The 27,016-nt window shown below is 42.8% G+C and overlaps 1 protein-coding gene across 1 annotated transcript; it reads right to left on the bottom strand.

Annotated features, from left to right (window-relative positions):
* Positions 1-92: 92 nt before the first annotated feature.
* Positions 93-27,016, bottom strand: ints6 (integrator complex subunit 6). The gene is made up of 18 exons (XM_075479963.1): positions 26,421-27,016; positions 26,199-26,276; positions 25,530-25,679; positions 21,359-21,448; positions 19,891-20,074; positions 13,921-14,046; positions 13,528-13,679; positions 12,319-12,471; positions 10,333-10,465; positions 10,066-10,160; positions 9,328-9,438; positions 8,737-8,952; positions 8,496-8,622; positions 8,268-8,410; positions 7,979-8,165; positions 3,601-3,996; positions 3,084-3,177; positions 93-1,697 (listed from the first exon to the last, which is right to left on the bottom strand). The coding sequence occupies exons 1-18, from the start codon at positions 26,529-26,531 to the stop codon at positions 1,604-1,606; spliced, it is 2,640 nt and encodes an 879-aa protein (XP_075336078.1). The 5' UTR covers positions 26,532-27,016; the 3' UTR covers positions 93-1,603.

Raw genomic sequence — 27,016 nt, 5'->3', positions numbered from 1 at the left:
ACATATCTGTAAATAAAATTTATTATGTTTTTACACTTTTGCTCGTCCCGTTTCTCTTCAAACGTGCACATAAAAACACGCGGAGCCGCGTCTTTTACAGAACACTTTATTTACATGGCCCTTCACAGTGTAAAATAGAAACTTTATTCATGGAAATACTTACAAAAAGGCCATTTTTTTTCCACTGAACATTCTCTTTAAATAGTACTCTAGGGTTATTTACATCTTTACAGTGTATTCAAAATACTCTTTTGGTAGCGGGCCTCTTCACAAACAAAGACAAGTATGGCAGATTTTGGTCCCTGTCCAAGGAGGGAGGGAACGGAAGAGGGCTGCCGTCTGAATCGGAAATCAACCTTTGACCTGTCGACCTCAACACGGGGTCAAGTTGTGTACATTTGAGAACACCGAATAAGTTGACCAATTAAAACAAAAACAGCGACAAAAAGGTAAGTTTTTCTTTTAAATTACATTAAATAAGAATTCTCAAATTTACACAAGTGCATCAATAAGTTCATCAAAGTGACAAGAAGTTGGTTTGAGATTCATGGCGGAGAGCGGGGAGGTCGGGGGTGGAGGGTTGAGGGGGGGGGGGGGGGTTTTAGGTCATTTGGCAGCGGCCAGCTCACTGGGACAAACTGGCATCCGAGACCTCGGTTCATCAACACTCCAGCGGACGATGGTTCGTGTTGCATATCGGCCGTTTTTCAGGCCAAAACAAAGAGAAGGGCAGGAAGGGGAGGTGCTTCAATGTTATTGCTGATAATGATGCATTACTGTCAGTTCCTGAGCTTTTTTTTTTTGTTTATTTATTTATTCTTTTAAATCCCTGTGTTTAAACATTTATCACCAATGATGTCGCATCATTTACTTTGCATTGATGTATCACTGAAAAAACCTGCATCACAGAACAGTCACTTTTTTAAAGTTTACGGCCTCCGGATGTTAGGAGAGAACTTAAACCGCCCACTTTGTCAAACACTTAAATTATTACGCAGTAATATTAATTCTCAGTCTGGCAGGTAGACCGCAGATTCAGTGCTGGAGCCAAAAATCGTACCCGTTTAAGAGCAGAGCAAGTGGAGCGCTCCAGCTGGCGGAGTGTACAAAGTCGGCTTTAACCATCGATCGCAACAAAGGACTCATCCTCCAACAGAGCGAAAATGCAACCGATGGTGAAACGGAACGTGTGAATGAGGGAGAAAAGTGTGAATCAGCGTCCTCATTGGATCCCTTTTGAGCCCGAGTTGCTTGAACAGGAACACGCAGACTGAACCCTGGACCTAAACGGTACATCCAGGCTGCTCCACCCCTGATCTGAGAGGTCACTTCTAATTTCGAGCAATAAAACGTCCAACAGGGCTCCTAACTCTTCGTCTGTGGGTCCCTCGCCGATCCTTTTAAGGTATTTAGATGAATGAACTTCGGTTTTCACCGTGCAGAAACCAACACAAACGCCACTGAAGCCGATTAAATGAAGACTGAGGATTTTACGAGCCGGATGCCGTCTTGTCTCATCTTTGCCTTTGCCTTGGGGGGCCAGAGGGATGTGGAGGGTTGTTGTTGTTGGGTTCGTTATCAGCGAGTTCAGTTTGAGTTGGTCTCAGAGCGTGTCCACGTGGTTCATGTTATTGGATCTGTTGTGGATCTCCTCCAGAAAGTTCTCCAGCTGCTCGATGAGAACGCGCTTCTTGAACCTTTGCAGAGAGGAAAGGACAAAAACACAGCTAAGATTTATTCTTTATTCTAAGCACATTCTGGAGCAATAAAGTCCGTTAAAAGGTGTTCAATCTCGCTCCCCAGCACTAAAGACCAACTATTCCGATCAGACTGCCTGCTGGAGCTCCTGTGGGAATACTTCAGCAAATCATTTTCAGATTTTTTGGGGCCGTTCCTCTGTGGCTCCATTTTGGAGAGAGATTCTCTGGTACCTGGAGACTGTTTTTAAAAAGGAAAATGTTTCTAAACTTCAAAGTTATGTACCTATGTGATCTAGATGGACTTGAATACACAAAGCGGGACAAATACCTTTTGAGAGTGTTGTTAGTAGCATTAGTGGTATTTTAATAGTGGTATTAAAAAGGCTCTGACCAGAAAGTGGCTTAAGAAAGAAAAACCAACAATAAACTAGAAAGAGCTGTTCCTGCGAAACAGCAGTGAGAATGCTTATGAGCTGAATGGGTAAAGCTGACCATGCTAAAAAAGCTGAAAATAGTTCAATTTTAGCAGTAAAAACTGTTGCTACCAAACTTAACATTGGAGTTAGTCAGAGAATTTGAGAGGTTGATCTCGGTTCAAAGCTCATAGCTGAAATTCTGTAAATGTGAGCTCTTTAGTAGTTACATTGGCTGAAAGAGGACAATTTTTCCTACATTTTAAGATATAATTTGTTTCTCCAAGTTAAACTGTATGAAAGTTAGAGGACTTTGTTTGAAAAAACTGAAAAATTTGAAATTTATGAGCATGCACTCAACTGTGTGCTCATTCATAAAAATAAAAAATAAAAAAAAATAAAAACAAGAAGGAGCTAAATGTTCATGTTTTTGAAACTGTCATATTTCAAAATTGGCTGAAGATTTGAAAAAGCTGAAACAATTGGCAGTGTTTCCCGCAGCGCATTATAGTTAGGGCGGCCGCCTTAGCAAACTCGCACTGCCGCCTTGCCAACGTTTCCCAAAAAAACAAAACGAAGTAATAATGCTTTGCCAGGCTCAGACATTAGAAGACAGCATTGAATTGTGACACCTACTGGTTGTTAATGTAAATAGTTAATAATGTAAATAAAAAAAAGTGTTACAGCTCTTAAACAGCTTCGTTATTGCTCTAACAGCCACCGTCCCATTCCAAGTACCGTTTTATTTAGTGCACAATCCTCCCTTCGTCATTTCATGTTATGTTTTTGTGCCCAACTGGCACATATGTGTATGTTACCAAGAAAAAAGAATAAAAAGTCAATTTAAAAAAAGGTGTTCAATCATATCTTTTAGCTGAAAATGTTCCCAGAACAACGATAAAAAAAATAAATAAAAAAAAAACTGTTTCTGGGACCGTAAAACTAATTTTGGGATAGCAGAACTTTGTACCTGGCCGCCTCTTTGATGATGTTTTGGAGGAAGATGAGCCGGGTGTCCAAGGTGCCCTGAATCTGCTTCAGCAGGAGGAAGATCTTTTCATAGTCTGGAACAGAAGGAGCGGACGTTTTACAGCTGCGTTTCTATGGAAACATCTGTTCACGTGCACGACAGGAAGCTCACGAGCAACAAGCTCGTTAGGAAGATCGAGTCGCTTCATTTCAGGGCTGCAAACAGCTTCAATTAGAGATTTATCTCTCGTTTATACATCATTCAAAATAAGGAAGAAAAACTCTAAATTAAACCATATTTCTTCATTAATGTGAACTGAAGCCCAGTTTATGGTGATGTGGCCTCTTCTTTATATACATTTATCATCAGTTAGAAACCACTTTGTACCCAAACCAGATGATTAAACTAACTCATCTTAAGCACGATGACATCAGAGCACTTAAACTTATGTGATAGAAGAAACTTTAAAGCTTCTTTTATGAATGAGTTTCTTCTTCTATCCCTTTGGAATACGTACGTCTGCCAGGCTTCCTGATCTCCTTGGTGATGAGCGCCCTCAGCTCATTGTTAACCTTGGTCGTCTCGCTGTGAATGTGCTTTTTCAGAGCCGAAGGCGACAGGTAGCGGGGCGGCTGCTCCTCCATGTGCACCATCTCCGTCCCGCCCTCGCTGCCTGGCGGCGGCGGCAGCGGCAGCGGCAGCAGCTCGCCCTCTCGCGGTCGCCCGTTCTCCTCCTCGTCCGTGTGCTGGAGGACCTCAGGATCCGCAGACGTGTGGTTCTCCTGGAGGTCGGCCGGCCCCGACGGGAGGTCCACCTCCGAGTCGGAGCTCCCGTCGGAGCTGTAGTGGTTCTGATTCAGGTGGTTGATGATGATCAGCTCCGGTTCTGGCGCTTCGTCGTTTACGTCCATGTCTGCGGAGAATAAGATTCAACAGATAGTTCCAGAGGAAGGTCGAGGTTTCACTTTCTTTTTTTTATTAAAATAAAAAGAACAGAGGGATGTAACAGAAATGTACATGGTGTGTTGGGACATCAACATCTGGGTTTCTTTAAGCCAGTGATACTCACTATTTTTTTCACAAGAGCCACATTGGCAGAGCAAAATTAAGGGAAGAGCCACTTTTACCACAACATACTAAGTTTCCTTATGCAAATATGCATTTCTACATATGAAACATCCCACAAAAAAAAAGAAACAACACAGCTAATACATTTTCAATTAAGACCATATTTACCTTAATACTGGGATGAGCTGAAGCTGGCATGCATGTTCTTGACTTTCTTCATGTTGTATTTGTAGTTTGTTGTTGTAATCATAGTGAGACATTCAGGATGAGCATGGTTTTTGTGCTGGTTTTTGCCATTTTTAAATTAAAAACCGATCCATTGTGCTTGCATCTCGCGCTGGCTAAAGGAGCTAGCGTGCACTGCGGTCAAGTGTGAGGTGGTTTAAGCGGGCTGCGTTGCCAGGTTTAACAGAGCCCCCTTTAGGAAACACCATTAAGCCTTAAAAGGAACCCCGGCTATGATGACTTTCAGTTCTTAAAAGATACATATTAGTATCAGTTATAAAAAAGTGATATGAAAAACATTGTTGATGTCTTCGTTTTCTAAAATTATTTAAAAATAGTTAAACACGTAAGTCGCCATTGTTCGCAATGCTGGACAGTGACGTCACGAAGTTGTACGGCCGGCTTCGAACCCGTGTTCGGATGACGGCGCAGCAAAATGTAATCTGTTCAGCCTTTTCAATCATTTTTGGACAACACATAGTGCCAACACTTACTGCGGTGTGAAGAGGTAAGGTGAGGTCGTCGTCTGTGATGAGTGGCGGGTCCGATGTTTCGCCTGACGTTGCCGTAGCAACAGGTTGTCTGCTCAGGATAGCACCCACCATCTCCTCTCGGTCTCGTTTTTTAGCGCGCAGTTCACTCGCTTCCCTGGAACTTTTAGACACCTTGTGGGGGAAAATCGTCGGGAAAGCATCGGGTTTTAGCTTACGCTTATAGCCAGTCGCTCCGGTGAGCTATTTCATCAATTGCGGGCGACAAAAGTCCTCGAACGCCTCAGGAGAAAAGTGACGGGAACACAGCCACAGAGTTTTGGGAAGCTCTGTCCGTCCACAAGCATCTTCCCACTTTTTTCTCCTCCTCTTGTCCTTTGGAAAGGAGTGTATGCTGACATCACTCCCCTTGTTGCCTTTTGATTGAAAACGACAACCAAAAGCAGCACAGTGTGGCATTTTACCACAAACCTGCGTCAGATGCTAATAAGAAGTGCAGTGATAAAAACAAAGATTTTGATTTCTGCAACTACGTTACGTCATCGCCCCCAGAGTGCATTGCGCGCAGAAAACATGGCGTCTTACGTTGGTCAAAATTGTACGAAATACTGTAGCTTTTTAAAATAATGCCAATATTTTATGTGTTTCTAACAACATATTTTAGTATAAAAGAATATTTGTGGTCTATCAGGCTATATATGTCTTCATAACCGGGGTTCCTTTTAATAAAAATATACAAAAAAAATACTACAAAAACGCTGAATTTATTAAAATAATTAATACTGTGCAGTACTCGCTGTGTGTTATTTGAAAAAATGTATTGTTATTGTTACCATATTGTTATAAGCTACTATGCAAGTGCGAGCCGCCAATTAAAGCTTGAGGAGCTGCGCAAAGAGTACCTCTGCTTTAAAGAATTAAAAAGAATATTAAATAAAATAAACAGGAGACCATAGAGCTGTGTATCAGATTATGAGAAAAACTGAAACAAAACAAATAAATCCCAAGAGTTAAAAAAAATTTAAAAAAAATAAAACACCACCACAAAAACCAAATCTATCAATTTGTTAACTCCACGAAATCTGGCCACGACTGTTGTACATAGGAGATTTTTTACATTAAGTATACTTCATTAACTATATCCTTCCATTCCTCTATTGTGGGGGAGTCAGGAAGCAGCCAGTGCCTAGTGATGGTTTTTTTACAAACAGATATCAGAACACCAAATAATTAATTGTTGAAGTGCCCTGGGTGAAAATCATCTGTCCCTAAAATAAAAATGCTAAACTGGAAAGGTATTTTCACATTAAATATACTTTCCAATGTCTTGTGTATCTCTAACCAGAAACGTCTTCTGACTGGACAATCCCACAAGCACTATCAACAAGACAATCCTAGCACGCTAGCTCCTTTAGCCAGCGTGAGATGCAGGCACAATGGATCGGTTTTTAAATTAAAAAAGGGCAAAAACCAGCACAAAAACCATGCTCATCTTGAATAGTCACTATGATTACAACAAAAAACTACAAATACAACATGAAGAAAGTCAAGGACATGCATGCCAGCTTCCACTCATCCCAGTATTAAGGCAAATGTGGTCTGAATTGAAAATGTATTGGCTGTGTTGTTTCTTTTTTTGTGGGATGTTTTATATGTAGAAATGCATATTTGCAAAAGGGGACTTTAGTATGTTGTCGTAAAAGTGGCTCTTCCCTTGATTCTGCTCTGCCAATGTGGCTCTTGTGAAAACAAAAGTGAGTATCACTGTTCCAGAGGAAGTTTGAGGTTTCACACTTTCACACCTGAGTTTGATCTCCTGGAGCATCAAACAAAGGCTGTGTTCGAAACCGCCTACTTCTCCTACTAACTTTAACTTTTTTTAAGTTCCCGGATGCATACCAGATTCTCCGAAATGTTGGGTATGCATCATGAGGTTACTACTCATACTCAAACTACCCAAGATGCAACGTAACGTGACGTCGCTGATCGTCATTTCCTGTCAAAACGGCAGTTTCAAGCTAGCTACAACGAGGGTGGGTTCACTTCCTGTTTTCAAAACAAAAGCCCCAATTGTATGGTAATGGCTTTCCCTATGATAAAAGGCAACAGGCATTTTATTTTGTGAAAATAACCAGAAGTGCGTTGCTCACTGCGGCTAGCTTTAGTAGCGCCGAATTCGTGGGAACAAATTGTAAATAGCCGGTATTTTGTCAGGTTTTCAACACGTTGGGGATCTAAACGACTACTTTCTCACCTGAAAATGTTTCAAATGTTGCTAAAGTTTACAGAGTTTAGAGCTCAAGCGAAAACAACTTCAGGCCGGCTGATATTGGCTCGGGCAGGAGCGAAATGCATTGTGGGTAAACACTCTGCATACTGTCTGATCGATCAGTATGCAGTATGTAGTATGCAGTATGCAGTAAATAGCCAGTATGTATGCAGTATGTAGTATGCAGTATGTAGTAAATAGCCGGTATGTATGCAGTATGTAGTATGCAGTATGTAGTAAATAGCCGGTATGTATGCAGTATGTAGTATGCAGTATGTAGTAAATAGCCGGTATGTATGCAGTATGTAGTATGCAGTATGCAGTAAATAGCCGGTATGTATGCAGTATGTAGTATGCAGTATGTAGTAAATAGCCGGTATGTATGCAGTATGTAGTATGCAGTATGCAGTAAATAGCCGGTATGTATGCAGTATGCAGTAAATAGCCGGTATGTATGCAGTATGCAGTAAATAGCCGGTATGTATGCAGTATGTAGTATGCAGTAAATAGCCGGTATGTATGCAGTATGTAGTATGCAGTAAATAGCCGGTATGTATGCAGTATGTAGTATGTAGTAAATAGCCGGTATGTATGCAGTATGTAGTAAATAGCTGGTATGTATGCAGTATGTAGTATGCAGTAAATAGCCGGTATGTATGCAGTATGCAGTATGTAGTATGCAGTAAATAGCCGGTATGTATGTAGTATGCAGTATGCAGTATGCAGTATGTAGTATGCAGTATGTAGTATGCGGTTTCGAACACAGCCCAACTTCCTCGGATGAGGAATTGAAACCTTCAGCATTTTGTTAGAAAAGATTTGTGATTACATTCATATCTTACCCGTTGAGGGGCGGGGGCTGGCCGGGGGGGTTACAGGAGGCGTGTAGGCCCGGCCCAGGCGCAGCAGAGGCGACATGCAGCGGCGTCTCTTGGGACCGCCGCCCGACATGTTGCTGCTGTCCACCGGCCGCTTGCCCTTGTTCTGGGGACCGGTGACGAACTCGTCCGCCTCGTCGATCATCATGCCCTTCAAACAGAGTCCGGAAGTTAAAACCTCTGAATCTACCCAGCACCATGTTCCACTGTGGGCGGATCAGGGTTTGGTTTGATGCGAGTCTGAGGGATTTACCTTCTTGTCCAACTTGAAGGGGTTTCCGAACGTGTGCAAGCGTTTGGGCTGCTCGGGGTCGGCGTCTCGAAGAGGCTGCGGAGCGGCTTTGAGGAAGTCTTGGTAGTTTCCCATCTGGGCGATTGGCACGCTGTGGAGCTGGTCTGGAAACAGAAGGTAAACCGCGTTAACCGGACAGCATTCAGCACGCGCTCACCGTTAAGAAAGCAGCAAATTCCTCAGACTCACCTGAGTCCTGCCCTCGCAGGGTGCAGACGCCGGTGTTCAGCAGGTTTCTCCTCATTCGGCTGAGCTGATCGAGGAGGTGGCTGCGGGGGATGTCGTAAGGATTCCTAAAACTCTGAGGCTTCAGTCCCTGAGGAGGGGAAAAGCCAAAGATGGGAGCTTAAATGTGGAAGTCCAATGTGCACACACGTATATTCTGTACGACATACGATAATCCCAACGACGTGTAACCCTCCAGCCTCACCTTGTTGAGCAGCGCCAGGCTGAAGCCTTGGAACTCTTTGGGGTTGAGCTCCAGGGGTAAAGTGGGGGTGTCTCCTGAGAGACTCTGCAGCTGGTGGATGAAGTCCCTGCGCTGGGCGAGGGAGATGCCTCCACCCCGCCAGCGCACCTTGATGCCGGCCTCCGGTGACGGTTTCTTACCAATCGAGGCAATCAAGCGGTCGTACTCGATCTTTGTCTGGAGAAACAAAGCAGAAGGTTTACACAGTCAGCAGTCGGCGGCTCATAACGCACATCATGGCGAGCTGAAAGCAAACTTAAAAAAAAGAACTAGAAAATGGAAACTTTGGAATGATTTCAAGCTATTGGAAGAACTTAAGAATTGATTAAAAAGTTGAAAAAATGCAGAAGTCTCAGCAGTAAAAGGTGAAGGGTTAAACACAAAAATTAAAATTTAGAATTCTATCTGAATTTTTTCACTTTGTTTTGCATTTTTCTTCTCTTTTCTGTAGTTTTTTTTTTTTTTTTTTTTTACTTCATCCAGCTCCAACTTCTAAAAATACATTTCAGCACAATAAGATCTATATTTTATCTTCCCGCTACATGAACACACCTGCTGACTGAGCTTCTTCAGGTAGGACACCACGCTGTAGCTCAGCCCGTACTCCATGTTGTCCGCCAGCAGGTTCGGCGCTCCCATAATTCTTAGCGCCTTTCTCAGGGACTGTGGAGGGAACACAGGCCGTTAATGGGATTTTGCACATTTTTCCCAAACAAAAGAAGGTTTAAAGGGATAGTTCGCCTCTTTTGACATGAAGCTGTATGACATCCCATATTAGCAACATCATTTATGAACATTTTCTTACCCCCTGCTGCGTCCTGTGAGCATCACAAAATCCAGGAAAAAGTCAGACCTCACAATCGCTTGGCCCTATTTTCTCTCCCTTCGTATCACTGCCTGCTGTGTAGATCGTGCAGACCGAAGTGCAGACCGAGCAGCAAACACCGTAACAGGCGCGGCTGTCGGCAGCAGGCAGTGATACGAAGGGAGAGAAAATAGGGCCAAGCGATTGTGAGGTCTGACTTTTTCCTGGAGAACGATTTTGTGATGCAAATGTATTACTCTTTTGAACACATATTGTTTTGAGAAGCAAAACGCTTTATTTTTTAAACCCCAGCCAACTAGCCGGACTACCTTCATCAACACCAAAACGAGGCTGGAACTCGGCTCACAGGACGCAGCAGGGGGTAAGAAAATGTTCATAAATGATGTTGCTAATATGGGATGTCATACAGCTTCATGTCAAAAGAGGCGAACTATCCCTTTAAGAATGATAAAGAGCCAACTTACCCCAATGTAATAGGGGGGCATGGTCTTCAGGTAGTTCTCAAAGGACTGCCGCCACTTGATGGTCGGCTTGAACTTGTGCACTTTGATCAAGTCGTCTGCAGAATCAGAGAAAAGAAGAATGAAACAGTTCTGCCAAGCAAAAGGAAAATGTTGTAAATGGCACTTTAAATGTTGTAAATGACACTTTAAATGTTGTAAATGGTGCTGATGACAAACAACACTTCAACAAGAAACGATGTCACATGTTGAGTGGCGTTTTTTTTTTACCCAGGAGCGGCAGGAGCACGGGATAGTTGTAGGGCATTACAAACAAGTTGACGCAGTTCAGAGCGGTGCTGGCCTTTAGGTAGCCGAAGGGCTGACCCAGGTCGCTGTACTTGGCACTGTTACTTACAAACACCTACGGGACAGACAGGAAGATCAATCAAATGAAGGGTGACACTTCAACTCCACAGTCAGCCAACAACAACATGAACCGAAGGAAACGAAGTGTGTTTTCTCTGTTTTTAAGTGACTCCACCCGATCTGAATGTGTGTATTTATGAAGCTGACGGGTCATTAGGGCATACATCTGTATGCTGCAGCCACTACCAGCGCATCCTGCCAAAAAAAAAAAAAAAAACTGTTGCTATGGCTTTAAAATAAGCCTTCAGTTCAAAAGCGTCGCCTCAGCAAACCCGTGTATGGGATTCTATAAGGCTGAGCAGGACAAAGTCTTTTAAGGCGCATGTGGCCGAGTGCCACATGAGTGTGTGGAAGTCCTGGTCACATATCCTTTAAAAATGACACATTCAGTGGACGGAAATGTTTTCATATAACCGGTAAATTTTCCTCTGCAGTCCCTGGGGTGAGGGTGAGGCTCCCGTTTTACTCCCTGCGGTTTGTGATGCAGGCAGAGACGCGAGCACATGATCAAACTGCACCACAGCTCGTAAAAAAAAAACTAACTTTCAGAAACTGTTACAGTCAGTGGAACAAGCCGAGAACAGAGCTGCAAATCAGAAATTAAAAGTTGCTTTTACATCATTACACAGATGCATAAAAACACCCCCACCTCAGCACAACCCTGCACATTGGAAAAAATCTAAATCTTACCAAGTATATTTGTCTCATTGAGTATCTCATTACACTTGATATAAAACACAATTCCCTAACAAGTACCATTTCAGCCAGATATAGGGACTTGTTTGAAGACAATACATCTGGAATATCTTGTTAAGTGAAAAAGTCTTGAAAACATCTTGTTTTGAGTCACATATCATATGAAACAAGCTTTTTTTTTTCATTTGAAGAGGTTTTTAAGCTAATTTCAAGGTCACTTTTGAGTCAAAAGTCCTAAATATCACATCTTATTTCAAGAAATCTTGACAAGCCGATTTTCACTAGTTCCATTGGCAGATTTTTTTTTGCTTATTTCAAGCAAAAACGTCTTGTATTTGTTGTTTTTTACTTATTTTTGGAGGGGCATTTTTTCCAGTGCATTGTCAGATTGGGACACCACTTTTCACTGTGGCCTCACTTCTGTGCTAAAGATCTGCTTCTGAGACCCTCTAATCTTTAGACTTCAGAAGGCACACAGCTCACTGGAAAAAAATCTAAATCTTACCAAGTATATTTGTCTCATTTCTAGTCAAAATATCTCATTACACTTAATATCAGACACAACTGCCTAACAAGTACTATTTCAGCCAGATATAGGGACTTGTTTGAAGACAATACATCTGGGATATCTTGTTAAATGAAAAAGCATTGAAAACAAATTGTTTTGAGTCACATATCACATGAAACAAGTTTTTGTTGACATTTGAAGAGGTTTTTAAGCTTATCTCAAAAGTCCCAAATATCACATCTTATTTCAAGAAAAATCTTGACAAGCCGATTTTCACTAGTTCCATTTGCAGATTTTTTTGCTCATTTCAAGCAAAAAACGTCTTGTATTTGTTGTTTTTTCTAACTTATTTTTCGAGGGGCATTTTTTCCAGTGCTGCCGACTGAAGGAATCATTTCAGTTCCTTATTAACCGGGTGGATTTGGTTTAAATGCACCTTTAGTTCATGAAAATGTGCGGTTTAAGCACGCAACTTTATTGATCATATCACAGACGCCGACTCGGTGGCATAAACGACTGTTTGAATTAGTGTTTGAGGCGATGAAACCCCATCATTGTGTTCTGCTTCATGGCTGAGACGTGTACAGTGAGAGAGAGTCGGCGCCGAGGTGCTTTCTCGTTGAAGTGTTGCGTTTGTGATGTACCTGCCAGCAGGTGTGCGGGGATTTCCTCTCCAGAATGTACTGCGTTAGTGGCGAAGGCTCCAGCTCGTACTTGTCGAAGGGCACCTTGTCTATCACCATGGGCTCGGCGTCCAGACAGGAGAAACGCACGTGGGGGTGGGCTGAGCGAGGGGGCTGGGATGGCAAAGGAGGAGAGGTTAGAACTCTGCTAAATGCACCCACCGTCTCCCTTATTCCTGTTTTCCACGTTCTATTCATCAACCAACAACACATCATGCTAAAAAAAAAAAGCTGAAAATGGTAAAAATTTTGCAGCACAAACAGTTGCAGAAGTCTTGGTTGAAGAAGCTGAAGAGTTCAAAATAAGATGTGTATTTGTATATGTCATATATATGAAGGGTTGAAGGAATCTGAATGTTAAAAGACAACAGTGGAATGATTTCAAGCTATTGGAAGAACTTAAGAACTTAAGAATTGATTAAAAAGTTGAAAAAAAAAAGCAGAAGTCTCAGCAGTAAAAAGGTGAAGGGTTAAAAACAACAGAAGGAGAACGAAAATAAGTGAAAACTCTTAAAATTTTGCCGAGTCCTTTTAAAAGACTTAAATGGAATGGATGTGCTGGCTTAATTGGGACCTTAAATTGAATTTTAAAAGTGCAGAAGTGACGGCTGAAGAGCATTTCAACACAGAGATGAACAGTTCTCATGAGAAAGGTAAAAGGATAAATGGATCCCATGACTACAAAGTCATTTGCTGAAGTTTCAAAAGGTCTAGAAGGAATTTCTGAAAGGACCTAGACTGAAGGCAGAAAACTACAGAAAAGAGAAGATAAATACAAAACAAAAAGTGAAAAAAAGAGAAACAACGTAGAAAAATTTGTAGAATTAGTAGAAAGTCATTTGAAATGTATTTTTGGAAGTTGGAGCTGGATGAAGTAAAAATTAAAATTTAGAATTCTTTCTGAATTTTTTCACTTTTTATTTTGCATTTATTTCCTCTTTTCTGCAGTTTTTTTTTTTTTTTTTTTTTTTTTTTTAACTTCATCCAGCTCCAACTTCCAAAAATACCTTTCAGGCCTTTTGAAACTTCAGCAAATGACTTTCTACTAATTTTTCTACATTGTTTCTCTTCTTTCTGAATTTTTTATTTTTCCATTTGTCATCACGATATGTGGTCAATCACAGAGAAACAAAGAGCTGCCTCTTTGGAACCATTTCACAGGTTTCTTACCAGTGTCGGGGAGTTCTGGTCCGGCCAGAAGGCCTCGGGGATGGGCCAGTGCCCGATGGGGACGCCGGTTTTGGGGTTGGGCCGCACATAGATGAGCTTGTGGCAGCAGTGCCAGGCCTGGGGACCAGACTTGGACGTCTCGGCTGGAGCGTCTGCGCACGAACACACAGAGAAAGCTGACTTCACGGGTAATAAACAACTGAAATGTTCTGATAATCGTGTCAGAGCTGAAACGTGTGGGCGGGAGGTTTAAACGAAGCTGCTTACCAACCACAGAAAAGATTAAAATAAAACAAAGTGAGTGGGAGCAGAAGGAGCTTCTCGCCTTATCAAAGAGATGTCGGAAAAAAAGGCCCTTTTAGTGGTTATAAAGCAGAAAAAAAACCCACTTACCCTCAAGAGGAGGAGGGTCCGGTCCCGTCTTCTCAAAGTTTATCACAACTCCGCTCTGGATTTTCTGCACCAAAGACTCCAGGCACTGATTCAACATGCGCTGAGAGAACACGCTGTAGGAACGTCCTGCAACACAGATGCAAAAGCGCCAAGCATGAACCCTCCAGAGCATGAAAAAGGTGCTCTGTGAGACATCTGCTGGACCCGACCGAGCTGTTTATTTAAAATCACACAGGAAATAAGCTGCTAAATCAGTAAATGCTGACCCAGAAGTGATTAAAAGACATCATATAACTAATGTGAAGCATGATCAACCTCTTGATCGGCACATTTTTCAGCTAAAAACTTCACAAACATCCTAAAAAGTGAAACTAAACTTAAAGTTTCAGTTCTTAAAGAGCTAAATCTCACGACCATTTAAGATAAGTTGACATTTGGAGATATATATATATATATATATATATATATATATATATATATATATATACATATATATTTCGTGGAAATGAACATGCTACTAGGGTTGCAAAGGGGCAGAAAATTTCCGGTAAATTTCCATGGGAAGTTAAGCTTGGGAATTTTGGATATATTCCATATTGGAAACTTTCCATGGGAATAATGGGAATTATGGGAACTAATGGGAATTTAGGAGAACTAACTGGGAATATATTATATCCAAGCATAAATATAAACAGAAGTCATAAGAAAACATCCATACAAAATGTTTTCAACAGATATTTCAACAGATTTATTTGTAAGTAGAGTAGAACACGTTCTAATTACTTGTTTCATGGATGAACAAAAACAGGAGTGTTGGGTTCAATATTACCCATCCCCTAACCGCACTCATTCAAAAATGCACCCCCCCCCCATCCAAAACTCTCCACAAAGTCCCATTCAAAATGTTAAATGAAAAATGCCACTCTTCCTCCAAAACGTCCCATTAAACATGCAAATCTTCCTTCAAGCAATCCTCTGCATTTTTGCTCAGTCAATAGACTCTTCCTGGGCCTCATCAACCTTCAATAGTCTTTGTGCTTCAGGCTCAAAAGTGTGGTCCAGTCTTCTAGAAATCTTCTGTACATGTGATGGAGGCATGCACAGTGCCAGTAGGGGGTGTGGTCTCAATAGCCATGCAGTAAGCAGTGTGCTCTGTGCATGTGATTGAGGAATGGCATCTGTTTGTTTTAGTCAAGATTATGCTAAAATATACTTTCCTCAACTATATTTAAGTTCCCTAGAAGAGCCAACCTTCAATTTTGAAAATTCCCAGTTTATTCCCATAAATTCCCGTTAATTCCCTTAAATTGGAAAGTTTCCGTCTTTGAAAATTTCGGGAATTTTGCAACCCTACATGCTACAGTAGGAAAATATTCTGAAATAAAAGTAAATATGTTCAAGGAATTCATCTGGAGACACTTTAATATTCATGAGAATTATCCGATGCTCAGAGGAGTCACACAAACCCAAAGCGGACCGAGTACGATCAGAATATCTGATTGTAGACTCCACTTACGGAGCCTGACTGTAAGTACTGTGCAACTTCAAGAGCTCTCCTCTCAACACTGAGTCTCATCAGTCCTGCACAGGAGATATCGCTCATGCAAACCGCACATTCTGCACGAAACGTGGCTCTGAAAACCGAATCCGTCACAGCGTCGACCCCATGATCCAGAAGCTGTTTTACAAAGCTGCCACCCAGCTTTCTGACCATTAACTGCCTCCCACTTCACCTCCGCTGACCCCGCCGTGCACCCATTCACACCCCGCGTCGTGTCAATAGGCTGCGGCTTTGTGTCAGGTCTGCCATCAGCACTAATGGACAGGCAGCATGTACCGTAGACCCTCTCTGACAAAGGAGATGTGTCGTGTTCTGTATTCAGCCCCATGATCTGTAACACAGAGATTTGGCGTGCTCTGTTCTGTGTGTGCAGGCGTTAATCTTAACCTGCCATCAGCATCATTCTGGCCGGCGGCAGAGAGAAACTGGAGACAGAAGGGATAGAAGTCCTCTTCTATGAGTGCCAGTTCTTTACAGCTGTCAGGATTTTTGGCTTATTCTGCAGGCAGAAGGGATTACGGATGGAAATCAAGGGGCAAAAAGAGTCCCGACAGCTCTTTAAGCAGGAGAAATACCATCCCAATCCTGAGCCAGGTGGGAAAATCTTTCCAACCTTGAGCAACAATTAAAGCTCGAACAAAGCCCTTAACCCCTCCACAGCAGCCCCAGCAGAGTTGTGCGGTGCTTAAAATCCTGCAAACACAACACTGTAGGGCTGAACGATCTATCGTTTTCGACCGAAAATCGCGATCTCAGACAACACGATTTTGCGATCGTCAAAGCTGTGGGTTTTTTTGGTGCATTTTTTTTTTTTTTTTTTTTTTTTTGAAAACCTGCCGTTGGCAGGTTTTCAAATAGCAAGTCTAAAGTCGGAAAATTCGAACTGATACAACTTTCAGGTCCCTCTCCAACCTCTAACAAGCTCCGAATCGCCCCCCCCCCCCCAAACCCCTCCCCCTCTGTGGACGAGGTTGTGCACGTGAGTTCACACCAGTGTGAGCGCACACAAGCTGGGGCAGACTCACGCTCAGCAGCGTGTGCACAAGCTGTGATTGACAGGTAGGATTCCTCCACCCTAACTTGATTGGTTAAAAACAGCCGGGAGCGCTCGGTTTTTGCAAGCATGATTACAGGCTTCAGAGGGAGCTACAGATTTCGTTATTTTTCCTAAACAGCCTATTTAATATTCTACTTCCAGAATCCCATGACAGTTCAAGCTAATATGACTAAAAAAAAGTTGCCGACCGCAGCTATTTTTTGGGGCTTTTTATGCCTTTAATGTTAGGACAGTTTGAGAGAGACAGGAAGCAGGGGGCAGAGAGAGGGGAAAGACACGCAGCACAGGGCCGCCCGGTGCGGGAGTCGAACCGGGGCCAGCCGCATTGAATTAATTTACACTGAAACTTGATTTAAAGAAAATAAATCGTGGTTGAAATCGAAATCGCAATCTCTGCCAGAAAAATCGCAATTTCAATTTTTTCTTAAAATCGTTCAGCCCTACAACACTGCATGTTGACCACGATGGTGTGGAGCCGGAGCTCAGAGGCGTTCCTCACAGCTGCCGAGCCCAGGCAGCGTCTTCATTCTGCTTTCTACAAAACAGACGCATTAGCGCTCCCACGCTCAGAACTGACAAATGATTAATCTAGAATGCATTTATTCTGATCTGCCGTTATAAATACTTTGAGCCTGTCCCAGCACGCTCCAACAATCTGAATTCAGGCTCCTTATTCTGGAGAAAAACACGGTCACAGTCGCATTAATCTGCGCTGGACGCCCATTTAACCACAATAAGAGCAGCCTAGTCTTTATTCCCTCAACTTATCCTTATCCTAAAACTCCTCTTTAAATCTATATTTTACCAGTTTTTCCCTTCTTGTGAGCAGCTGAACGGAGATCAATAAAGTATTTCTCATCTCATCTTACTTAAGTTATTGAACTCTATCAAATTCTGCTCTTGGATGACGGCAAAACTGAAACCCTGCAGAAGCATCCGTCTTAAGATTTGGAATGTTTCTATAGATACAGAAGGACAAGAATGTGTTTAACTTAGTTAAAAAAAAAACAAGTTAATGAAAGAATAAAAGAACAGACTGATAAATGTAGGTGGATTGTGTTGAGCAGAAAGCATGTTGGTATTTTTGCATCTTTCCCATCAGAGGTCAGGTCGTGGAGCCAACAGGTCCAGGGGGGACACCCCGGCTCCTCCTGGGGGATCCCGAGGCGTTCCCAGGCCAGATGGGACGTATAATCCCCCCAGTGAGCTCTGGTGCTGCCTCGGGCCTCCACCCAGTTGGACGAGCCTGAAAAACCTCCAAACGAAGGCGGCCAGGAGGCATCCTAACCAGATGAACCACCTCAGCCAACTCCTTACTACGTCCCTCTGGATGGTGGAGCTCCGCCCCTCTATCTCTAAGCCCCGCCCCCCTCTGAAGGAAACTCATTTCAGCCGCTCATATCCACGACCTCATCCTTTGGGTCACTACCCAGATCTGCACTGGAAAAAATCTAAATCTTACCAAGTATATTTGTCTCATTGAGTATCTCATTACACTTAATATAAGACACAACTGCCTAACAAGTACCATTTCAGCCAGATATAGGGACTTGTTTTAATACAATACATCTGGAATATCTTGTTAAGGGAAAAAGTCTTGAAAAAAAAATTGTTTTGAGTCATATTTCACATGAAACAAGCTTTTTTTTTTTTTCCATTCTAAGAGGTTTTTAAGCTAATTTCAAGATCCCTTTTAACTCAAAAGTCCTAAATATCACATTTTATTTCAAGAAATCTTGACAAGCTGATTTTCACTAGTTCCATTGGCAGATTTTTTTTGCTTATTTCAAGCAAAAACATCTTTTATTTGTTGTTTTTTTTACTTATTTTTGGAGGGGCATTTTTTCCAGTGTGTGAGCACAGGTGAGGGCTGGAGCAAAGATGGAGCAGCAACCTGAAAGCTTTGTACCATCATCGCACTGTTTACTCACCTAAATAACCATCTGGAGTGCACTTATTCTAAATAAGAAGAAATAAACCAGACGGGAGCAACACTCGGCTCAGTTAAAAAGCGGTCTGAACAGAATATAATCGCTCTGCTACAGCCTTCATCCCGAGGCTGCCTGCACTGCAGACGTGTTGGCTTCATGAACTAATCGGCTAGTGATGTCGCCAAATAATTATCCAAAACAGCATTTAATTGGCCGGATTAATCAGCAACTCGATTAGCTTGCCCACCACTTTGTAAAGGGCAAACGCGGTAATGCTTTTATTAAATCTGGAGATGTGTAAGACAAGGGGTGAAACGGAGGCCGAGGCCATTTGGAACCACAGCAGCATCTTCCATAAAAGCTTTCCTCATCTTTCAAACCTTCCACTTCATAAAGCAGGGCCTCTTCTGTTCAGCTGGAGTCTAAAGCACGTCTAAATCTAACCGTATAGCTGCAGAGACTTAACAAAGCTCCATCATATCTGCACAAGATAGACTAGGGACTGTGCTCTCAGGCTGAAAAGGGAAGAAGAAACAAATGTTTTAGTGTGAATTAGGCAGAGATGGGGACTCAAGTCACTGTGACCTGGACTCGAGTCGACTCGAGTCGCTGTTTTGATGACTTGTGACTTGACAAACAATAAAAGACTTGAGACTCGACACGGACTTGGAAGTTAAAGACTCGGCACTTGACTTGACTTGAGACACGATGACTTGAATGACTTGAGTGTTATTCGTTTCATTTGAAAATAAAATTAATTAATTTAAAAAATAATATTGATTACCCGGTAGGAGCGCAGGATCAACATGTCAGCGGGACGGGCACAGAGTCATCGTCTTCCGCTTTCGTAATTACCTTTTTTTTTTTTTTTTTTCTTCCTTTGCGGAGTTAAGGCGAAATTGGTATTTTTAAAAAAAAAAAAGAATTTTTTTTTTACAACTTTATTTATCATTTTTCCATATTGAAAACATTGACATCATTAGTTAAGCATTTTCGTAATTACCATTTTGACGGCAAAAGACGAACAGCACAGTGCAAGACATGCGGAATCAACATCTCAGACAGCCAGACGACAACTTCCAACTTTGTTCGTCATTTGCAGATCCATTCTGACCAGTAAGTGCTTGTCAAATTAGCTAATATTATCCTGTTAGCCTAGTCGGTAGTTAGCTAAACGTTAGCTTGATATGATACGGGGTGGGGACAGTTACTTATATCTTGTCTTTTCACTTTATTAAGATCAGATTCTGCAGGTAAAATTGCAATAATAAGGTGACTTTGACTTGCCCAAGAAAAAATTACTTGGGACTTACTTGAGACTTGCACATGTGTGACTTGGTCCCATCTCTGGAATTAGGCAGAGTGACCCTTTAAGCAATGTTATAAACGCATGAATGAAATAATCAACTCCGTCCACCCACCTCCAGTGACCTCACACATGGGCGTGATGGGAGAATCGTCGGACGGGACGCCGCCGAGGGGCTCGGGCTCCACCGAGGCGTTGCCGGCGATGCGCAGCACCAGAGCGAACAGACGTTGGTCCCAGCGGAAGGGCTCCTTGGTCAGCTCGCTGCCAGGCAGCGGGGTGGTCAGGGGCAGGTGGAGCTGCACAGCCAAAATAAGGGGGGGAGAGGTTGAATAACCAGGACAGTTTTACTTTGAAAACGATGCACAGTTTACAAATGATATAAATCAATCTGGTTCAGTCAATCATAAAAAAAAAAAGCAGATTTTTTTCCCCACTTGGTTATAAAACCAATAAAATAAAAGACTGGCTCCACAACATTACTATCAGAATATAAAGTGCTCAATACCGCCAAAGACAATTGTCTTTTAATCAGTCTGCAGCCTGCAGATCAAAGGCGAGCAATCGAATGCTATTCAAAGGTGTCCCGGCGACGATCCATCAGACCTTCAGAGCACGAGGCTCCACTGAATCATGTTGCTCTAAATTATTGATCAGGACTTTCTCAAAGCTTTTTTCTTTTCATAAGCTATGAAGATATTGACAAACGCGGTGCAGGAGGAGCAGCGCTTTCAGTCAAACTTCACTTTCACCAGCTCGAAACGACCGCAGAAAAGAGCCGTTTGGAGCTACCAACTACAGCTATAATTGCTATAAAGGGACCTTTATTTTTTACTGTGTGAACGGAGCAAATTCTGCTCATCAGTCCACAAATCTGATGGCACGGCTTAATGGACTAATCTCCATAACACAGCGGGGGGCGGGGGGGTGAATGATGAGTTAAAATGAGCTGAGCACTCACTAATGAAAACATCCTTTTTTTCTGCCTTCATCAAAATGTTAAAGTGTTTTCTGGAGCCTGTCAAACATGAATATTTACCCGTTTCTACGGTAAACTGAATGCTTTTCACTGTGCCGGCAGCTTGGTGTTGTTTTTTATGACTGTCGGCGATCTATGGTTAGAATCATTACAGCTGATTTAACAATATTGTCCTCCGTGACAGACAACTGGAAGATGTTTGATGGGACTGAAGACAAGTTTTGGTGCAATCTGTTGGTTTCCTTAGCTAGGAAATTGTTTTTGAATTGGCTCTATATGAATGAATTGGATTATTTTATAAATAATCATGATTACAATGAATTGAATTCCAATTGGCTTTAATTGGACTTTATTATTTAAGTGCCTTGAGATGACATTTGTTGTATTTGGCACTATATAAATAAAAATGAATTGAAAATTGAATTGAATTGATGCAGATGTGGATGCTTTGTGGACAGATGTGTGCAGCCACAGCATCATCACCACAGTTTGTGGGCTGCTGTTTTTGAAGCCTAAAGGAAGGGTCTTACTAAACATCTGCTTTAATGTTTCACTGGTCAGACCATTCTTTCTAAAAGCCCGTTTGTTCGGAGGCATTTCTGACCTCATCTTGGACTCCGCCGCCGCTGGTCAACTTATTGCCGTCGGTGATTGCGATGATGATGGCTGGTTCAAGGAAAAAGGGGTTCCTTCCCTGCAGAGAGACACAAAAAAGGGAGACATTCAGAGACTGATTAAAATAATTCATTCTTAAGTGTTAAGCCCCTTTCAGGCAGCCATTGGAGCAAAGACACTCAGCTATTAAAACAACAGACTGTGGTGAACAAATAAGTGTCCCGTCATATTCCAGTGAGTTAAAAAGGAGCAAGCAGCACTCCCAGAAGACATGAGCAACATTCTGATTGAGATTTAGCATTTGTGTATATATAGCGCTTTGGTATTTGTGACATAAATAAGCATCATCATATAGATGGCTATTTCAGTGAGCAAGTGTGTGAAAAAGAAGCTCAACTCAGGGGGATAATAAATAGAAACCGTTCAGAGTGCAGAGACGTTATATTTGTGTATAAATCTGTGACATTTTCCTCGCTCCATCCTCCAAGAATGCAGGAGCACATTACCTGAGGAGATACGTGAAACCGCAGAATATTTCATGATTTCAGCACCGCCGCGCTGATCTAATGAAACTGGAGCAGGACTGCATTTATCACTGTGCATCAGTCTAATGGGATCTCCACAGAGACCGCAGAATAACTCGCTGAGTTCACGGCATAAAAAAAAAAAAAAACTCCCTCAATGCGGCCTGACAACTTGTCAGCAAACAGCGGGCCGGAGCTCGCCGCGGTCCCACGGACTTCATAAAGACCGTCCTGTTCGGACACTGGGGCCATTCTTAACGGACGTGGACCCTCTACCTGTGGGCTGTGTTTTCTGCTGAATGATGGATCTGTGCACCGACACACACAGCCCAGAGTAAACAGAGCGGGATACTACAGAGATCTGCTCCACTGGAGGTATCCATGACAACGTGGATAATTTTTTTTCTTCCTCCTTCCCCTTCATAACGAGCACTTTCTCGGCATGCTAATGAGTTGATGGGTCAGGCTAACTTGCCAGACGAGTTACCGTCTCAGCGTGTCACGCCGGCTCCTGCAGCTTTTCCAGCCGCTTCGCATCTACAAGCCAAACGGAACAAATAAAGTGCAAATTCATGGCCATCTTGATCACATCTGAACCCCGTTCATCACCCCTTCCCGACATGTTAACTCACAACCAAACAACACTGGCCACATCATTTCCTCTCATCTTCTTCTGCCCTTTCACTGCTCAGTGTCAGAATTACCCGCTGGCTTTCTCCGTCTCTACCCTCACACCCCTCTCCATCTCCCCAGGGAGAGTCATCTCCGATGCCTGGCAACCTGGAAGGCTCTTTGTTACTGTAGACAGAGACACTTCAGTGCAATATCAACTACCCCACAGGCTTCCTCCCCCCTTTGTCTGCTCTCTTCCCAGCTCTTTAGCCCACCGAGCATCTTTAGGAGCCCGTCAGTGAAAAAAATCCAACCAGACTTTAAAGTCGTATTAAACCTGAAACTGAAGCGAATGATACATTTTGGAGGCGCTTTAAAAACAAAGGTGAGAACAAACCACCGCTTTGCTTTGATTCACAACCGTTTAGAGACAACAAAAAGTGTGCAGCTCAAAGAGGAGATTCATCTGAGAAGCTTCAACCTGACAAAAATCTCTCCGTTTATCTTCCAGGTTCAGATGACTTTCGGGTTTAAAACTGACAGGATTTCTGCATTTCTACCAGTCCCAAAACGACTCTGGCTCTCTTTCATGTTTATTCACATGCAAACGCACAGCTGTTCGACTTTCTCTGAGAAGTTGCTCCTTCCAGACTGAAAGGAAACAAAGATCAAGAGAATCTTTGCTCCAGTAGATAAATGAGTTAATAATGTCAAGGTATTTGACAAATATGTTGATAAATCTGTAGATTTTTCAAGCTAAAATGCCAAATAATACAATTAGCCTCTAAAATATGGGGAAATTAGGTTGTTTTTACATTTTTTACAGACTTGTAGATTATGGATAATAGGTTGATTCATATGAAAATGGGCTCCTAACAATGTATACTCACTACTTTTCTAAAGAACATAATAAGCACGCCGGTTATTTCTAATTGCAATGCGTACGTGTTAGAAAATGACCTCCTTCAGCTGTGAAAAGGCAGAGGAGAGGGAGCCGGTTATTAAAATATAATTAGTGCCAAAGCAGCCTGTTATTAAAGGTCACCAGTCACTGGTGCAGAACACCCTAACCCTGACCTCGGCTAAGGCTTCTGCTGTTTGCGCTCGCTGAAAAGCGAGTCTGTATCGACTCGACCGGCCCGACGGCGCTGCTGGAGTTTGACTTTCAGGCTCTCAGAAGAGCGTCTGATGTGGATCATGTGTGCCGCATGTATGCTGCATGTATGCTGCATGTGTGCTGCATGTGTGCCGCATGTTTGCTGCATGTGTGCCGCATGTGTGCTGCATGTTTGCCGCATGTGTGCCGCATGTTTGCTGCATGTGTGCTGCATGTTTGCCGCATGTGTGCCGCATGTGTGCTCCATGTGTGTCGCATGTGTGCCGCATGTGTGCCGCATGTGTGCCGCATGTGTGCCGCATGTGTGCCGCATGTGTGCGTTAACTCAAGCAGTGAGGATGCTCCCTTTATTACTCAGGAAATGATTCAACTTTCACTCTCTCCACTTACCTCCACAATGGAAAACAGATGTGCGGATTTTTCTATCAACACCAACAGTTAGGACGCACCAACTGGACTTATGAGCCAACATTAATGACGGCGCCTCTGTTCTCCTGGCAGAAAAACTTGCCAGCAGATGAGAGAATCCTACATGGTGAGGTGTTGCATATCAAGCGAGCTGCTTTCTGTGTTTTTCTCTCTCTGCTGCGACCACGTCAGCGCAGAGCTCCTCTGATCACTCATTGTTAGCAGAAATGCTGCAAGAACACTTTGACATCTGCTGCATATAAGCAGCATTTGCCTGACATAAAAGTCGAAAACTGTAAACACCAACTCTGAATTGTGTTTACCAGCCCCCCCCCCCCCCCACACACACACACACACCCCACCCTACCCTACCCTCTCAAGCTGCTTTGAGCGACTACAACCGAGCATAAACCGGTGATGTCATTAGGCGGCACTTGCTGGAACTGGGCCTGTAACACTGAATTACTTCCAGACTTTGTTGGCTCAGTAATATTTGGAACGACTCTAACGTGGCTGAAAGCTGTGAATCGGGCCGACTCGTCGTCTCAAATCTGTCAAATTCGCAGATCAAATTAGGAACAGTGCAAACATCTGTAACGTCCGCTTTGAAGCTCGAGTTGTGAAGCTTTTCCTCCGAATCTCGTCGCAGTTTTACGAGGAAAATGTTCTGATGATTCAAGGAAAACAACCCAGCTGCGACGCTAAGTCTCAACATCATCGACATTCCGATCCAAATTAAAACAAATGTCTTTCATTAAAGGTTTGAGAATCTAAAAGTTACAATAAAAACAGGTCTGAAGCCCTCTGGTTGGCCCGTTATTAAGCCCAACCGTTTGAAACTAAAACCAAATCTAATTTAATTATGATTAAATCCACGATTATCTAGTTACAACTAGCTTATGAAGCACAGATTCAACCGAATACCCATTTTGAGAAGCATAAATGTCTCGATTTCTTTTTTTTTTTTTCCAGCACTCTTATGTAGGATTATGGATGGACTAAATAGTAGAAATTCGTTTGGGATGATAAAACTCAGCAGCAACAACCATGTTTAAAACTGAACGACTAAATTAGCTTAGTTTCAGTTTCACTATGGGAGCACCACGCTTATCTAACTCATTTTTAATCTCACTAAGGGTGGAAGAAACAGTTGCATTTTAAACCTGTCTAAAGGTTTTATTACTTCAGACTCAGATCTGCTTATAACTAAATATATGAGCATGGGTAACGGGGGATTTACCAGCAGATTCACCGGCTCAATGGTGAAATCAGTGACAGTTACTCCGAAGTTGTTCCTCTTTCTCTGCAGCTTCGTTTGCTTATGTTTGTGTCATATGACTGAAGCGGTGTGGGTTCACAGTATGCAGGTGGTTGATGCTTGTAAGACTGGGGAGAGGGTACGGGGGGTGGGGGTGACTGGTGGGTGAGGGAGGTTTGTTTTGCTCCTTAGCACCTTATAATTAACCTGATTTCCTCTCTACCTCTTCAGTGCTACATACCTGTCCATAGTTGTCTATCCCAGTCACTAATCTATTGAGATTGAGTAAATCAAAAGCTGTCCTCAAGGACTGGCCAATAGATGTGAGTCCGGTTGCTTGGAGGGTCCTCAACTCTGTCATGAAAGTAGCGTGGCTCTCTTTCCATCCAGCCTTTATGAACAAAACAAAAACAAAGAAGGTGGTTAAAAACTGTTTAAAAAAAAAATGTATCTTTTATTGAGTCCAAACTATTAAATATCAATGCAGGCTGCTTCCTCTCTATCTGCTGAGGCCAATAAAGTGACAGCAGAGCAGCCCAGACCTTGATCTGTTTCTGCCGGTTATGTGCAACCGGCCCGGGGTAATTAATTACAAAGCCCTGACAAAAGTGGCAATTTTCTAAACAAGTAAAGTAGGCTAGTAGTCTGTTACCCCCCCCCCCCCCCCCTCCTCCTCCTGTTATCACTCCACCCCCCCAGATATCACCTCGCTGTATAAATAACACCCAGAGTTCCTTGCTGCTCACATTGAAACAAAATGTCGGCCATGTTTTAAAAGGGGTATGAAAGCTCCTCCTGAAGATTTTCTCTACACAATTGATGTGGTGATCACAACGGGGGTGAAGCGATGGGAGGACAAGTCAATCAGCGGCAATGTAAAGCTGGACATGACCCGAAAGCAAAACTCTACCTTTATCCCGAACGGAACATCTTCAAAATTTACCAACATATACCGGTCCCCTCGGCTCGCCGGATCTCTCCCTCTGAGCTGTGGAAATAGTAGAGAATTATTTACGGTTATCGAAGAGATCAGCTTTTTTGACAGGCGAGCTTTCAACAGCACAATGATGATCTGAACTGCAAATCCCACTCGGGAATCTCCCAATATCAATGTGTCCCGTGGTTACAGTACCTTCATAAAAGTCTCAACAGCGCCTTTTGCTATGTCCAGATAGGTAGTGCCCAGATGGGTGCGCTGGTTCATTGAAGCGGACGTGTCTATCAGAAAAAGTAACACGGGCATTGTGATGGTAATGACACGTTCTGCATGGACTTGGTGTCAGTACAACCGGCCAAAACGCAAAAAAAATCTTTTGTTCTCCTGCCGCCTGTCTCACCTCTCAGCTAGCTAGCTAGCTAGCCGGCTAACTGTCTGTCTCACACATTCTTTCAAAAAAGTGTCAGAATAGTGAGTGTAGAAGCCCATTCCGGGTAAAGTAAGCTAAAAACCTCAAACCCTTGGGGCAGGTTATGGATTCACGAGGGTTTTTGATAATTTTTACAATATTTTGAAAATATTCCTAAGTTTCATAGTAACAAAGTTCCCTCTCACAGTGTGTCCCTGCTTCTCCCTACACTGAATGCGCTGTGCCTCCGCCACTGGTTTTAATCCGAGCTCCACGCCTGGCCCCGCCCCCTAAGCGGTCTTTCTCCGTCACGTGCTCACACCCTCGCTTCTCATTGGCCGTCCGAAGCCACTCATTACCATATCCAAATAAGGCCAACGCT

The sequence above is a fragment of the Odontesthes bonariensis genome, chromosome 12 (assembly GCF_027942865.1).
Source record: "Odontesthes bonariensis isolate fOdoBon6 chromosome 12, fOdoBon6.hap1, whole genome shotgun sequence".
NCBI classification, from domain to species: Eukaryota; Metazoa; Chordata; class Actinopteri; order Atheriniformes; family Atherinopsidae; genus Odontesthes; species Odontesthes bonariensis.
This window is presented reverse-complemented; position numbering and strand designations above follow the sequence as displayed.

Coding starts and splice junctions, on each gene's coding strand:
- ints6 (XM_075479963.1), bottom strand. CDS start 26,531: ATGCCCGTGTTACTTTTTCTGATAGACACGTCCGCTTCAATGAACCAG. Junction 10,161..10,332: donor CGTGCTCCTGCCGCTCCTGG/GTAAAAAAAAAA, acceptor CTGATTCTGCAG/ACGACTTGATCAAAGTGCAC. Junction 8,953..9,327: donor TGAAGAAGCTCAGTCAGCAG/GTGTGTTCATGT, acceptor TTGTTTCTCCAG/ACAAAGATCGAGTACGACCG.